Genomic DNA, 16,915 nt, shown 5'->3' with positions numbered 1-16,915 from the left:
GTTTCAAAGTAATGCTTGGAACTTATTAAAATATAAAAAAATGCAAGGGGCTCCGGATCTTTCTGATCTTGCAGGATATCAGGGTGCCATGTGATCACGGGTTCGAATCTGGGTCATGTCACTAGCCGACTGTGAGCGGGATTCTCCGAACAGTGGCGCACAACTGGTTGAGTGCCTCCTAGGTATTAGTCGACCAGTCTCCCTCCTTTACACAGCGACGCCTGTCGCCTCTTGGGACAGAGACGCAGCCTTTGCTGCAATCTGCACTGAACCGCCCTACAGGCAGCTGTGCCTGTGGCGTATTAAGACAAGTGGCTCTGAAAGTGGGCTTGGAGAGCGGAGTCTGCACACACTTCCGCATTCTGCTATGTGATCTGTGACCTATTCAACGAGACGTGGAAAACACACAATTCCAAACTCTGGTACGTATAGCAAACTAATTGGCGACTATAAACTAAACACAAATTATGTAGCTGGTCCTTCAAACACAACAAAGGAGATAGACAAAATCCAAGCCTGTTTTTAATAATTTAATTTTTAAATGTGAATATTATCGAAAATGAATGTAACAGAAAAAACACTTCTTGACTAGAAACAGTCTAGACCCATTAAAGCTTAAGAAGACATTTTAATGTTAGCTGACAATGCATTTCAACATCCTGGATAAATGTGGATCAAGAGAAACATTAAAGAAAAAATCACTTTTTATTTAAAAGCCTTTTATTTTCCATCCCTTACCATAACTGTTTTACTATACAAATATCACCTTGTGTATACACACAAAAATCTACAGAAAAGGACCTGTTTCACATAAAATACAGAATAACATTTTTCATAATTAAAAAACTAATTTGTTTTGCGTATTGGCAATAATGGATAATATTATCTCCTTATTTATTGCAAGGAGCAACACTTGTAAACTACATGCATCACCTGCACAAACATAAATTCCATAAAGAAATTCAATGTACGCCAGTCTCTGACCTAGTTCCACACAGGTGACGTTGAAAAGGTCTTGTTTAAAAAAAAGTTTTCTGCTCAAAACAAGGGATATTCTGTAGCTTGAAAAACAGAACGCCTTTTCAAACAGAATTATGTGTTATTTACCTGCACATATATTTGACGGTATGCCAATTGTGTGCACTTGTTATATATGCCTAAATTATCATCTCAAGACTACACCATCATTTTGAAACTTGAAATAAAATATCTGGTCTTCAGGTAATTTGTATGCCTTGTGTTAGATTGACCCTTCCCTGAAGGATTCAGTGCAAATTTTAAGACTTAATTGTAGTTTTCACATCACTATTTTATCTCACCACATAAAGCTGTTAAGAAAATATCAAAATTTGTATTTTGCCAATGGGCAGATTACCACACTAGTTAAAAGAACCAACAAAACAGTGGTAGATCGCTTAAAGCTTGCTTTAATACTAAGGAATCATAAGGTGTAGAAATTTGTCCAATAAAATATTTGAATGATTACATGAAAAAAAACAACAACCAGGTTCTGGCTAAAGTAATCCTTGGACTAAATCTAGTAATAAATTAATATGACCCCCATTACATCTGAAAGATCAAAAACTGTTCCCAGAGGAAGGAGAAAAAAAGACTGTGCCAATATTCATTGATGCTTAATTTACCATTGTGAATGCCTCAGTGAAGCACCCAAACATACTGTAATTTACTGGCACTTCTGTGACCATAAACTCCATATTACAGAAAGAACAGCTAAAGGTGGATCGTGAACGTAATCCAATCACATATTATTAACAATATAATAGCTAAGCCTCAGTGGGAAGACTTCCGCTGCAGTAATTTGTTTAGTTTGGTAGGACAGTAAACTGACATTTTGAAGCTGGTATACATGTCCTTTCTTCAAACCGGGAGCCATAATTTGTTTTGAGAGGGCTTCCAGAAAGTTAAACACCGATGGAAAAATGAGGTTTTGCATGGTTCTTAAGAAATAAGGACTGCATGCTCTGAAGGCGAAGGGTGTATGATTTGTCTTCTACAGGTGGGCCTGCACTTACTGAACCCTCCTTGTACTGTACATCAGTGTGAGCTAAAGACAGCTAAAGAAGATGCCCCACAGGAAGTTAAGGCTAAGAATGCAAGCCTACACATTACAAAAGCTCTTCTGTATTGTGTACCACCCACATACTGCTATTGCTCCTTCCTCTGCAACCTTTATACCACTTCAATAGTAAGACCAGAACTATTCCCATCTATTTATGTAGTTGTCTAACTTCAACACGGGTAGTGAGAGGACGCTTGCTTAGCTGAGATATTTCCACGACTGAATTTAGATAAGGACAGTCAACCAATCCATTTGCTTCATTGGGTTCATAAAATTTCTATTTCAGAACATATGAATGTTTCAGTCATTTATTTATCTTCATCAAAGAACCTAACAAAGAACAGCTGTTTGGGGCCAATGCTGAGAGGTTTAAACACTGTTGTAGAATAGGTGGTCTGAGAACAGTAGTTTCTCCTCCTTGTAGTAAGGTTACCACCCTGTGATGACTGTGTTAGTGCTATTCAGCCAGTGGGCAGAGGCATCGTTCTTCACACAGCAGCACACCTATACAGACTGCTGAAACAGTCACCATACTCTTTTACACTTGTCTGTACAAACACTTGCGCCTTATGAACAAAATGGTTTGGGATTTTCTTTTATGTTTAAATCAATGCTCTGTTGATTAAAATACCTGTAGAAAATAAAAGCTAAGTAACCCCAATAATAATTATTAATAATAACAATGTGCAATTACAATTATAAAGGAAAATACAATGGTCTTTAATACTGTAAAAGGGGAAGCTTAACAGCCTTGCTGTTTCATTCAAATGAAACAGGTCATACTATTGGTTAGTATGTACCCCCCAACAAGTGTTTTAATTTAAAAGATACATTATTAATAGCAGCTTTTCATGTTAGGTGGTATATATACTTTCGAGGTACAGACAGAGGGAGATGCAGGGGCTAAAGGAGGAAACACATTCACATTGTCAGGCATACTGGTGTCAACAGTCCTGAAAACCTTCATAGCCTCGCATCCAGAAAAAAACATATTCAAGTCAGTCTTTTAACAGCTGAATTTTACACATAACAGGAAAACACTGGGACCCCAAAGCCCAAGTGGATGTTTGGCATTTAAAATTGAAAGGAGAATAAGGGCACAAAACAAAATACTCTCAACTTTAAAAAAAAGTCTGGAAAAATATAAAACTCCAGGCATTTCGGCGGTAGTATGTTTTTCTTTGCTGTTGTTACGTTCGGAAGACCAATTTCTTATCATTCTAACTTAAGCATTACATTCAGTTTCTGAATAAAACTTCTTGGGGCTTCTGTCCTTCAATCACATAAATCTAGAATCAAAAGCCAAGACACTGCTTTCATCATTGCAGATGCCGTTTGTGTGGTTCAAGCCAAATAAATTATGTACCTCTTCACAATATTTTAAACAAAAACACATTAATGAGACCACCAATAGACTGTACAGTCAAGAGAAGAAAGGCACTAGAAAACACTTAATATCACTCTTGGTTTTTCTCCACTTGCTTTCTTTTCAAAATGTAAAAATCTAAAAGTCAATTTATATCTTTAAACGTCATTAATTTGAAAAATAAACCTGTGAAATAGAAAAAATCTTTTGCACCTTTGCCATATTTAGTGAGGATACATAAAAAACAATGATAATTTAAAAAACAGAAAAAAAATCTTTCTGGTTCTAAAACCCCACCAAGTTCATTACTACATTTTCCCCCTGCAATTTAATTAATGTTATTTTAGAGGCAAAATTATTTTGTACATCGTAGACCTTACTAGAGAATGGCTTATAGCCCAGACCTTGGGGTTAACAGAAATATTTTTTATAGGAAATAAAAATAAATCCAGACATACAAGAGTAAATCATAAAACAACCTGGTTGAAATGTTCATCAGATTTACAATGGAACAATTTCTCTCTAATGGCAAAATACAAAATCATTAAAAGACCCTTTATTCAAACCACTGAGATGCTTAAATCCCTTTAAAATTCGATGGGGTTTCAAGCAATTAAGCGTCTTGAATACAAGATCCTTAGTGTTTACAGTGCATGTTTTGATCTGTTTGAAAATGAATGACTTTGGAAAATAAAAATCACAGTGCTGACCAGTGTTACTGGAACAAGTCAAAAGTGAACACTAAACAAGAAAGGAACAGCAAGGAGTTCACTATGGCATCTTCTCGTGATAAGATTGTAGCACTTTAGGCAGTCCATCAGAAACCCTTCTCACCTGTGACTTCACAGTCACCTGGACAGTCTTCGAGTCACAACACTGTTGCTATGTCTCTATCCTAGAGTATTTCACTGCTCCGTTGTACTTTAGTGTTCGCCAGGAGAATGGCCACTGATAGTTCCGAGGTACAATCCCATGCACATTCTGTTCAAAGTACTGGAAAAGTCTGTACCACCAAACCCGAGAAAAAAAGTTACTCTGCGAGGTTTCTTTTAGCACCTGGGGAGAAAAAAAGCACAATACAAAACTTAAATCCCTTAAATACAGAAAACATGCAATTTATCAGTAAAGAGGTCAAAGAACAATGTCGCAAGCTTTCATACTTTGAACATAATGCTATAATGACAACCTGTATGTGCCCAAAAACTATGGGCTGATGCACCAGATTTAAACAGTAGGTTGCATTGAATTCACTGAAAGTCATCCTGTGGGGATGTTTGGTCTGAGACAATCTGAGACATGCACAAGGAGAGGAGAGCTGGAACTCCACAAGGACAAGAGGACTTACTTGCTGGTTGGCCATGGTGTGGTACCACCAAAACAGACGTGTAGTGATGAAGTATGCTACCACCACATCCACAGTGTAGTGATCATGGGCAAGCAGAATGCAGAAGATTCCAACAGCACTGAGAGTCCAACATATCCAGTGGTACCACCAGAACCTTTTTGGAGAATCTGGAAGGAAAGCAACTGTGTAAGCCAATGTCACAAACATCCGATTATGCATATTGTGTGTAAAATTAAAATTTTACTGCAGGTCAGCTTTTGTACGCTTAATCTTAAAATGACTGTAGGAATACAGGCAACAGCCACTGGGTCAAATGTCTTCTGGTGTTTAATTCACTGGTAACAGAAATATCAATTCGCATGCAACAACTTACAATTTGTAAAAAAAAAATTCCCCAAAGAAATCCATCAGACTGTAGTAATCTTAACCAAACAAGGCTGTAAAATTATTTAAAAGGTCTATAACTGTAAAGAGGAGATTTAGATAAGGGAGTAATGAGCCCCAGTGGATAACACAAGGGTGAGCTCCTTGACAGCTTGAGGATCGCCTGGTTTTCATTCCATCTTTGAACATTACAGCTTAACTGAACTGTTGATTCAATTATGAAGTAAAGTCCTTTTGAAAAGGTAATCTGTTGTGTTGTGAAAAGAAACCTCTGGGAATCTTCCCTGAGGAAAGAAACTGTCCAATTTCTAGTTAATCTATAGACCCACCAGATGTCACTGTTGTCCGGCTAGGTCAATGAGAATTACAATTTCTGGACTTGGACAACTTTGTCATTTCTTCAATAATTGAAATAATGAAGTGGCTAACACCTTTACAGATTAATTCAATAACAATGCAAATATTTGTATAGAAAACATTCTCGACACATAAACTGAGAATTTATGTACACCTAACATTTTTCTAGGTCTTGATAAACATACAAAGGCACAGTAAAATAACCCAGTAAAGTTATTAGTTTAAATCTTACTAAAGCATCTATATATACAACAATTAAGTGATGACCATTAAACAAATTAACTGTTCTGTCTAAAATAAAATGATTTCTTTTCCAGAAGTAGATTTTTTTTTATCTTTCAAGACTGTTTAGACCAATAGTCTGCGTCATTGAACCCAAAAGTGTCTTCTAGTTTTTATTCAAATAAAAAATTTGATCAATCGGTTTTTTAATTAGGAGGCATGAATATGCTTTCCAGACCTCTGACCATAGCTCATTTAAGGCCAACTGTAAGATTTGTCAGACTGCAATACACTGTACGCATACAGAACTATAACTGTCCAACACCAGGGATGGACAACCCTAGTTAAGACAATGGATTAGAAAAACCTAAAGCAAATCTATAACAGCTCTTTAAAGAATCATATGGCATATGGCACTGTATCCTCACTGGAAAGAATTAAACCCCCCTTGACTGAAACCCGAGACAGATGAAGGGAGGGCTGCACATCGTCCCACATTTCCAGTTAAAGAGCTGGAAGGGATGAGGATATGGATTACAAGTAGAGAATTACTGTATCCTCCCACTTCATTATTGTTTTTTTTTCTTTTTGCAGGGGGGAAATATGCAATGATAGTTCCTTTGATATAGTTCTTCTTTCTATTTATTAATTAGAATAGAATGATGAATTCTTATTTCTTGATCCTGGTTATTGCTTGTGCCACTCCTGCAGAAAAACCCTTACCAAGACCCGCTTGTGAACCACAAGGATTCTGAATCCCTGGCTGAAGGCTGGCACTTCACATTAGCAGAGAAGACCAATACCTACACTCTTTAATAAAGAGATAGGTGAGTGTTAGCATGACTGTGTGTCCGCTGTACAGGTAGTCCCCACACATGGTGTGAGACCCTGTGATGGACAGGCCTCCTCCAGCTATCATCTTCATCACTCTCCGCATCTGTGCTTCCCAGTCTCCAAACAGCTTGAGGAGGGAGGCAAGAAAACACAATGTCAATCACATGATAAGGGGGACAAGTCTAAATTTGATCAATGGACATTAGGACACCCAAACAGAGCATGGAAATATAAAAACATCTCAGCTAACTAAGTAACATTTTTAAAACACCGGTGCACTTTTAAACTGCCAGCAGGCAGCAAACAGAAGTTTACTTTCATAAGTGATTGTGCCATCCTCTTGCTTTGCATTAACAGGAAACCAAACCCCATGGCCTGACAGCAGGAAAGTGACTCTTCTGCTCATTCTTCAATCACGTGTGGTTTCCAACGGCCTCTGCAATTCTGGGCACTTCCTTCCACATCACATTAGTGATACCTTAAGCTGAACCCCACCCGCCTGACTCAAAGCAGCTGGAGTTTGCGGAAGGGGCTGCTGGGGAAACACACTTTTAGTTTTTGATGTAGAGCACTGGTTAATTCAAAACAGCTGCCCACCACTCGAGCCTCCCATCTTTGAAATGCGCTACATATATGAAGCAATGAGTGTAATGCAGTAGAATGAAAACCTAAAAAAACTATTGCTTATTTTTTTCAGAGTATAAATGTCTTTACATTTTTTCAATATTTTATATATTCTTTTTCAAGGTTTCAGTTGTATTATAAGAAAGCACAGCCACGCCAAAACAGAAAATGTTGGATAGTATCAAGACCTTCAGGATGCCATTCTTAAGAGAAGAAAGCAAGTCAAAACTGATCTTTTGTATTTATAGTACAGCAGCGCAATTATATTGTAATTATAATAATCTGTCATACAGGTATTTGTTTCAATTCGCCAACTTTAAGTAACCACCTCAAGGTCTACAACTCTATAATAAATTCTCACCAAAATGAAAGTGATTGATTCATTTAATCCAATACCACTCCATTTGACTTACAAAACAAATTTATCCCAGGACCTCTACAAAATGTAAATATTTTTAGGCCCAATTTGGCAGAGTTGGAACAATCATAGGTATTAAGTCTTTCCTCATGGTGTCCTTACTCTGAATAGCGGTTAAACCCTCAAACCACCAGTAAGAAACTTAGAACTGTCTGCAAATCAGGCGAGATAAAAATATTATCTTTTTGTAGGTACCGAGGTGCCAACTTTGTGGTATTCTGGCTTGTCCCCTAGAGAGCTTTTTCTATTCTCCTCTAATGTGGAAACTGCCTTATGGCACAGACTTCCTCATTTTGATCTACCAGAGTGTTGCTTCTCTGCATTCTTAGGTTACCTTGCGTTAAGGTTAACCTTCAGCATTGTATTTTTATCTAGGCATTCGCTGTCCTGTGGTGTGAGATCCTCTGTTCAGCTTGCAGTACAATGTTTCCTGATGCCTAACCCAGCAACGTTGGGATCCGATAAGCAAGATCTCAATGTTTGGAATGCAGTTCCTCTTAAAAACTTCAATGTCAGGAATTCCATGCCAAGTGATACAGCAGATGGATCTTAATCAGCAAAGGAGAAATGCATCTTGTTGCTTTACGTGGCACTGTTTTGTAACTGAGCAACTGTTTTTCTGAGCTGTCAATGATGGTTTGTGTTGTGGATGTATGACCAGTCAGAGAGAGAAAATGTGCAGGCAAGAATACGATCTCCTGTGGTGGTTTTCAATCATTTTCACTCTAAAAAAGGGGTTCATAGGGCTAAGTGTTTAATTAGGTAGTTAAGTCAAGATTAGGGGTTCTGTTGAAGCAGTAAAAATAATCTAGTTCCTGTAGGGTTAATGGGAGAAGAGGTTTGCTCTCTTGTTGGATTAAGAAGCACAATGTTTACTACCCTTATGGCTATGAGTAAAAGACCGCTGTCATGCCATTTCAAATTAGGCTTACAGGGGCATCTGGTGAGGAAAAGCAGGATGAGGATCCAGTCAGGATAGGAATATTTTTATCCCAGGGTTGGTCTGGCCTCAACCCCAGTTTCACAATTCCCCACTGTTTACAGTGACGGCTTTATTCGGGGTATACCACATAGGGGGCAGGTACCCTATAACAGGAATTTGTGTGCAGGTCCTCCATACCACTACCAGATTAAAGGAACCTACCACAAGTGTCCATGTCCCACAACCATAGATACATGATATAAAACAGAAGAATGGCGTATGCTCATTTTTGTGAGAAGGCAGACTCCAAGCTCCTTCCAAAGTAGTGTATATGGGTGAGCATACTCAATTCTGCCCCTGCCCTGGCCAAGCACTGAGCCTCCTCGTCACCCAGCAGGGCTAGCAAAGAGGGTACTCCCTTACTAGAAGAATGTCTGGAATGTGCGAGGTGTGTGTCAGACTGTAGAGGTGGTAGGTTTGGTGCTAGTTAAAATCTATGGTGTCTATAACCAGTGTCTTTTTCAAGATAAATTGTAAATGATCACAGTGGTTAGAAAGCATCTAGATTTCTTTTCTTGAGATCGTGCACTATGAGGGATCAGGCATCAGCACTTAGGAACTTAGAAGCTATTCTCTGTGTGAGCCTTGAATCACTCCAAGATGAAGAGACTGCAACCTGGGCTAATGTAAATACTCCTTGAAGACTCTGGGGCCAGACTCTGAAGATGGAAGACAAGCACTGTTTCCTTGTGGAGGGAAATCCAGGCCTGCAGGTATGCTACCTTTATATATTGGAAATCCCACATCTCACTGTTAAGACTGATCCTACATGTATTCTTAGATCCTTTGGGATGAGAACTACATATACAATGCTACTATTTATTAATATAATACCCTTTTTAAAAAAAGAAAAGGCACACAATGGTGAAAATGAAGACTCACCTTTGGAGAGCACTTGAAGTGCATACCAGGCACAGGGAGTGTTGTGATATACATTGTAATACACCTGTACAGGTAAAGGGTGCCAACAATAAAGAAGAATCGCCGGCCAATAATGGATCTGAAAGTGAAAACATGCTTGTGTTTCAGACAAGTTTTAAAGATTTCAGATACATATTAATATCTGATAATATATTCAAATGTCATAGTAGTTTGAACTGGGTTGTCTGGTGATCACTGGTGTTTCCAGTTTACTTTAAAAGTCTATGTTCAGAAAATTAAAGTTGTATGTAAATAAGTATAGCAGCTTCCATATTTCGGTGGTGTTAAATTTGAATTTGTGGCTTTGTACAACGCCATGAATAAATAAATCTATGAGACCATTAAAGCCACAAAAATATGCAGTGCAAATTAAGCACTGCAGGCACTGGGCTGAACAAAGTATAGACACCACTTTCATTATCCTTAGCAAAGGTAATGGGATTCAAGCAGAACATCACTGTTGTGTTACAAAGACCATGACTTACACATAATTACAAAGTTAATACTTGGAAATACATTTTAAAAAATTCTCTTCTCCGTTTTAAACTACACTGAAACAACATCAGAAGATACCTTGACGTGACACTCTCTCTCAATACTGAGCAACAACGGATTATGAATTTGAAATTTGACTTCTTACGTGAAACCAGGACTAACACATGTGTCCAAAAAACCGGCTGCTGTAATGTTGTTGTTACTTACTTGTACTTTAATAAAATCCACTGCAAGAGCCACAGGCCCACCAGGACCATGCCATTGATCTCACAGATGGAGAACGCCCACTCCACCCTGTCGAAAAGGTCAAAAAACTTGTCGGGCAACGGAGGGTTCTCCTCCTTGGGAGGCACTCGCTCATGGACCACGGAGATCATGACGGTGGTGAGGACAAAACAAGATAGTGCATAGAAAAAGGCCACGCCTGTCTTGACCCACTCCAGAGGGTAGGGCGAATGTTCAGGCTCGGGCATTGGGATCTGGACCATCTCCTTGCGGAAACCATTGGGCACACCGTTTCTCTTGGCTTTGCTGGCAGCATCTCCGTCGCCACCCATAATCAGATGCCCATTGGCGTGCCCATTCTTGTGCACCTCAATGTGGTGCTCGATTTTCAGAGTCTCAATCCTGTCCAGCAGCTGCCGGCCATTGTCAGAGGTCACCAGAGAAAACGGAGGCTTCCTGAAGTCTTCCTCCGTGAGCTGCAGCAGGGCCTGGCCATTGAGATGTCGAAAGGGCTCGGAGTACTCTTGCATGCCTTCCTCTGTCAGCCAGTGGGACACCTCTGCTGCAGACCAGCTAACCAGTTTCTTCATTTCAGTCTCCAAACAGGGATGAGGAAGGGGGAAAATAAGCTGATGGGTGTGTATGAGCAATTTCCTTGATCTACGGAACACAGTGTCCACCCCAGGCCATTCTCACTCTGTATCAAGGGCATTGGGTTCACGAAGCTGGAGGATCCAGTCTGTCACATCCAACTGGGAAAAGGGACCACAACTTTGAAGTGGCAAGGAAACATCCACATAAGCCAGGTGATGCGGTTCCTTCACCGCAGCTTATTCCATTATACCGCAGTAATACTTCCTACCTGTAAAACAGAAATGAAAAAAAAGGGTGTAAGATTCCTTTTTCCAAAATATAACATTCCCTTTGTGTACACATCTCCAGTTACTGAAACGGTATATTTCCCCGTAAAACGCGAGAAATTCGAATTGAGTGGATTAAAACTGTGTTGGTCACGTTGTTTGCGCAATGGGAAGACTATGCTCAGGGTTCATTGTCCAGAAAATTAAAAAGGGAAACAATAACCAAAAAGAAAATCAGTCAGTATAAAAATGAGCCCTGAACATTATAGGCATTCCCAAACTAATATAAACTTTAACCTGCTGGAGAGCCATATCAGCACGTGGAACTACACATTGTTCGACCTGCACGCAAGCTCCTCAATGGATGAGAGCCTACTGTGCCAGACTCAGAAATCATTATTTTTTCCTCAATACCTCTGCTCCATGTCCAGGTCAGAGATAACAGAACTGCAAATATTGCACCCTATAAAGCCAGATTTCAGTCAATGTGTCCAAACTCTGAAGCTAACAATCTAATAACAGTGACACTTCCTTACCAGCGCCTGATATCACACATCGTAGCTTCATTGCATAACCCATGAATTAGCAACTATATTTCATTACAGAGGGAATATATTCAATCTTTAGTTGCAGCATGTTTTTATCAGAAAAGGTTCCCCATGTATTTACTTCTTTTAGTTTTTGTTGCAGTAAAAATACTGTGTTGCTAGAACGAAAAGATACATTTGTGCTTATTTTTAGTCAGACGGACAGAACATCCTGTTTAACACTATAAACAATGTGTCTTGGAAACTAAACAGTGCCAGGAAAGGGTCAAGAGGCAGGAACCTTCTCTTTCGAAGATAACGTTTTTATATCAAAGAACAAGCATATGTCGCAAACATTCAATATCTAAAACAAGAAGAGGAGAGGAAAAGGAACCTGTAGACCTGACCGTGAAAAAAGGGTATATAAGCATGTGATTCTATTTACAGATGAAACAAAATAGGATTAAAAAAACATTAAAAGTATTTCATAAGACATGTAAGGTTTATCGATATACCATACTACCACAAGCAAAACAAAAATATTCTATATTCTTCATGAAAAATATATTTTTGCATTATGACTGAATTGCACGTATGCTTATTTTTACATGCAGAAGCTTTACTTCAGTTTATGAGACGAACCTGAATTTAAGTAAACTGACCCAAGCCTGCACAGGCAGCTTGGTGGCATGGTGTTGAGCGCTGCCAGCTCAAAGATCATGGCTTCTGGAATGAATCACATTGTATGGAGTTTGTGTTGCTCTGGTTCCAGTTAACGAGGAGGGTATGCTCTCTAAATTGAGTGCCTAAGTGCACCCTGCTGTGGGCTCCATCCAGAGAATATTCCCACACTGTCTTCAGGATAGGGCTCAGTTTGCCATAACCCTTACCAGGAATAAGAGGCTTTTTGGTAAAGATGACTTTACTTTAAAGTTCATCTTAAGAAGTCCTTTACAAAAAAAGTACATCCCAAACCAGCAAAAGAGCTTCTTTAAAACTGGCTCTCCTGAAGAACTTGGGAACCAAGTTCCAGGAAAAGGAGCAAATGACACCACGTATTTACTATAAAACAGGAAACTAATTAAGGGATAAAATAACACCTTGTGTTTGTAAACGTTTACATTCCAATATCTTATCCTATATTGGGATTTCTACAAGTCAGATGTTGGTAGGCAATTCGTGAAGGTACAGTATCATAAACCAATGGGATCAATCATCTCAAACATTCCCAGTAAAATAAACTAATTAATTTAGGTCAGAGAGCACTGCAGGAACTCTTAGCAAAAGGAGATTGTTATCTCTAAAGAAAATAAAAGTTTGAATCTCCCACTGATCCCAGGATCTCATTCAACTGTTTCTTGAGAGAAGTATTCAAATATCCTGGCTTCTTTTGGGTCCCATTAACAGTCTCTGTTCTAAAAAGCTCCGTTCCTTCAACCTGTCTGTGTGGGACATTCCTTTGAGCCCCAAAATATATCTGGGTGCTCTTGTATAAAGTATAGGAGTGACCTGGCATAGACCATGCTGTATTCATCTCTAGTGCCTCTATACATCATCCATCTGTCAAACGTTTTGACTCAACCTACTGGATAGTGCAAGCTGAGAAAAGTCCTTTACAGCTTCGCATAAACATTCTTTCAAAAACAGCATTCCAATTCTACAACTAACTACACAGTTCGAGAAAAAGTAATGATAAACCAATTCGTTTGCATTTAACCTTGCTATCCAGTTAACCGTTCGCAGTTATTCCAAAAATAATTTCGGGAAAAGGTTACTATAAACAAAAGTCACCTTTTACTTCAGGCACTTAAACGTTTTATCTTTGTGAGGAAAGCACGATATACAGTACATGCTTAACTTCTTGCAAAACTAAGAAGCAAAACAGTAATGGCGGTCGGACTATAAACAACGGCATGCCCTACTTAAATTATACACAGTGTATGTCGGCCAATAGCATAAGAATCCCACCCACCGAAAGAGGGAATATTTACAGTTCTGGAATGAAATAAGATAAACAACATTCCACTGTGAGGAGAAAACATCTCACATACTACTCACAGGTCCCTGCACGTCATTCAATCCCTACTCTTACCAATCTCGCGTCGACCACGCTGAAGTTATCAGTAATACGAATTCAAGACCTGAAACAGAACACACCTGATCAGAATTCCAGGGGTACAAGCCCCAAACTGAACACGATTTCAGTCTAAATCATTCCTGAACCTGTTTTAATTTAATAACACCTATATGGCTAAAGGGACGGCATAAATCTGAACCCCGAAACATACTGTAACACCACTTGGATGCATTTTTTTTTGTTTCCTTCTTGAAGTTGTTCGTGAAAATGGTCACGTGTTCATAATGACTATTTCAAGAACGACACAGTTTTTAAGTTTTCCTATTTGGTCACGGTTATTATTTAATACCTAAAAATGCATAGTGCCGTCGCTGTTTCTGCTGTGTACACGAATTTTATTTTCCGTGAATTACTCCCAGAGAGCCTCCTCTGTACGGAATGGGAACGACGATTCATAAGCAAGGATGGTCTCTGCATACCACACACCGCGCATTCTTCGCAATCCAGGAGCCACTCGTGATTTACAGTAAACTCTTCAATCTGGAAAGCCGTGGACGTGGAGTACATTATGGATCTGCGCGAGTGTACATCAAACCCCCAAAGGCAGAAAACCACCAAATCCAAGTATTAAATCGTCTTGGAATAGACCTTACCAATCTGCTGCAAGACAAGAGAATGGGACGAAAGAGAAACCACAGAAGAAAGAAAACTAAGTTTCTCTCTAACCAAGAGCACGTGTGTGTGTGTATTTCCGGAGGGATATCTTTTAAAAAGGTAAACACTATCCATTCGTGAAACTCTTTTACACTTGCCTCAACCGTCTCAACTGTGCGATCTTTATGTAGGCCTCATATCTTCTAGCTCATCTAAAAAAATGACTAGTTTCAAACAGGACATCCAGGGAAAAAGACGGCCGATTTCTAAAATGGAAGCGTGATTCTTTAAATAGAATGACTGAAGTGTAAAATGACAAGAGGAGAATGACATTCGAGAGTGTCAAAAATACCAAGCACCACTTCTTTTTTACTTCGGTGCGGCGACGCACCTCTGTCAAGAGTCATCCTATGAAGAAGCGCCCGTTTAGGACTGGGTAACACATTTCCGGCGAAAAGTTCTTAAAAACCCTGTGTTTGTTCGGGCTTCACAGGCGGACAGTCTTTGAACTCTCCGAGTTCGTAATGCAAATACAAAGTAGGCAAATACAAAGGCAGGTCAGACTACTAGAAAAGTTTTAAGTGAAAACCATCGCAAAATAAAACGGCAACAATTTCCAACACCGCTTAGCTGAAGTTCAAGCTTTAACATTCTCACTCAAAGAACCGCTAGTGGTGAAATTACTGAAAATTGGGATAAAGTCCTCAGTTTATCCCATACACGCCGAATCGAAACGCCCTAAAAGTCTTCATTTAAAAGCTTTTAAAGTAACAAATAACGGCAGGACCGACGTTTCCAAATCCGAAAAGCAGTTCAGCGACGACAAGGAAAAAAATAATTCTATCAACGGAAAACAATTTCGTTTTCAAACGGAAACCTACATATGTATTTTTTAAAGAAATTTGCTTCGATGCAGTCAACACGAGCCGTTCTTCTTTTACTTTAATATCTTAATTCTCACACCAACTATAAAAATAAAAAAATCTGACAAAAATCCACAAGGACACTGCCTGTAGCCCGATTTGAACGCACGTCACCTCCTTACCGTTCCCGAATTTCTTCCATAAACTAGTTTTCCGTCTTACGCGTCCATTACAGTAGTAATTTTTTACTCCCAGGGTACTTCGGTCCCTTTCCTCCAGCTGCACTGTGGAAGCCTCAACTCTTCGGTAATGGCAGCGGTAACTTCAGGAAACCTGGATTACAGACACTGCAGGGCAGGTTTCAGAGCAGGGGTATGCTTTAATTACTGTAGTACCTACGTCAACAGTCATGACTGCAACAGGGGCGTGTCAGTCCTTGAAACTGTGCAGTTGAAGAGGGTGTGTTAAATTATTAAAATGAACTGGGTTTCCTCCACATGTCAGTGAGTAATCTCTTCGGCGTTACTAGAAAACAAAGCTCTCAAAGAGCGTTGCGACTTTAAACCTAATAAGCGGCCTCGTCCAGGAAATGACTTGTTACGTTTACAGAATTTCTCAATAACCTCTCCCCAACACCATCTCTCAGTAGTAGACAGGCTCTTTCAAGAGAACACAGATTTTTTTTTTTACCTCGATAAAGGCAAAAGTGCAATGTAATAGACGCGCATAAGCCTTACCAAAAATAACACTTGGTTTTGTTTTGGGTTACAAATTAATCAACAGTAGAAAAGTGCAAACCGAGTTCCAAGTAACAAGTAACAAGTTATCCAACCACGTCGTTAAAGCTGATACTTTTCTTTTAAGAAACGGCGTACTCAGTTCTTCATTAATTTAACTTATCCACGTTTTCCTTTATTGACCTTTTATAAAACGAAAGGAAACTTAAAATTCTCATTTTAGAGAGATAGCAGTTGAATATTTTCATACCCTACCCCTCTTGGATGTGTCAAGATGGCAGTATATTAGGCTTGAAACCATCTACTTTCGTTCTAATGCCACTATTGCAAAAGTAAATGGTTTTAAAAATGTCTGCTCAATTACAGAGGCCACAACAGCACGTTAAATATGTGGTTAAATATTTGTATGGTTTATAGATGCTGCATATTCAATCTATTGACAGAAGAGGGATTCAGCTCCACATTCAACTCATAACACCCTGTGGCCCAGTATGTCATTTAATTAGCAATTGCCCTTTATGCCAAATGGTGTCTCCTTTCTGCTGTAAGAAAGTTGCCATCTCTGCTTTCCGGAAAAGGGATTATTTCCACTAAAATATAGTATGTTCTGATTAATACTGGATAAAATTCCCTTTTCTACAGTAAAACTATTAATGTGGAGGCCTGCTGTTTAAAGTATCATCTGCGAAGTCCAATTCACCCTCAAGGCCACTTACATAAAATTAGCCTTGAAGTGTAATGGAGGAGGTTAGATAAATTACTGGCATGATCAAAAAAAGGCATGTTATTAAGTCAATAAAGAGCCAGCTGCAGGTTTAAATTTATCAGACAACTTGCACTTGCACAAAAAGCCTTTTACAATGTTCTCGTCTTTCCAGCACTAACTGCACAACTGAGGCAGGTTTGTTTGATCTTCGATACTGTAATAATCAAGCTGTGTCTTC

At 39.1% G+C, this 16,915-nt stretch overlaps 1 protein-coding gene across 5 annotated transcripts in view; it reads right to left on the bottom strand.

Moving 5' to 3' along the window:
- Nucleotides 1-702: 702 nt before the first annotated feature.
- Nucleotides 703-16,915, bottom strand: part of sgms1b (sphingomyelin synthase 1b) — a 68,991-nt gene continuing 52,778 nt past the window's right edge. For 3 of the 5 annotated variants that reach the window (XM_088634824.1, XM_088634825.1, XM_088634827.1), the window contains 5 exons: nucleotides 10,236-11,115; nucleotides 9,495-9,612; nucleotides 6,562-6,715; nucleotides 4,792-4,958; nucleotides 703-4,502 (listed from right to left, as the gene is read on the bottom strand). In XM_088634824.1, coding sequence (XP_088490950.1) covers nucleotides 4,329-4,502; nucleotides 4,792-4,958; nucleotides 6,562-6,715; nucleotides 9,495-9,612; nucleotides 10,236-10,843 — 1,221 coding nt within the window. In that variant the 5' untranslated portion in view covers nucleotides 10,844-11,115 and the 3' untranslated portion in view covers nucleotides 703-4,328. Of the gene's footprint in view, nucleotides 4,503-4,791; nucleotides 4,959-6,561; nucleotides 6,716-9,494; nucleotides 9,613-10,235; nucleotides 11,116-15,408; nucleotides 16,306-16,915 lie in introns of those variants that run through there. The other 2 variants (XM_088634826.1, XM_088634823.1) reach the window with 2 other exon arrangements.

Source organism: Lepisosteus platostomus, chromosome 6, assembly GCF_059453375.1.
Source record: "Lepisosteus platostomus isolate fLepPlt1 chromosome 6, fLepPlt1.hap1, whole genome shotgun sequence".
NCBI lineage: Eukaryota > Metazoa > Chordata > Actinopteri > Semionotiformes > Lepisosteidae > Lepisosteus > Lepisosteus platostomus.
Note: the sequence above shows the minus strand (reverse complement) of the source record. Positions and strands in the feature narration are given on the sequence as shown.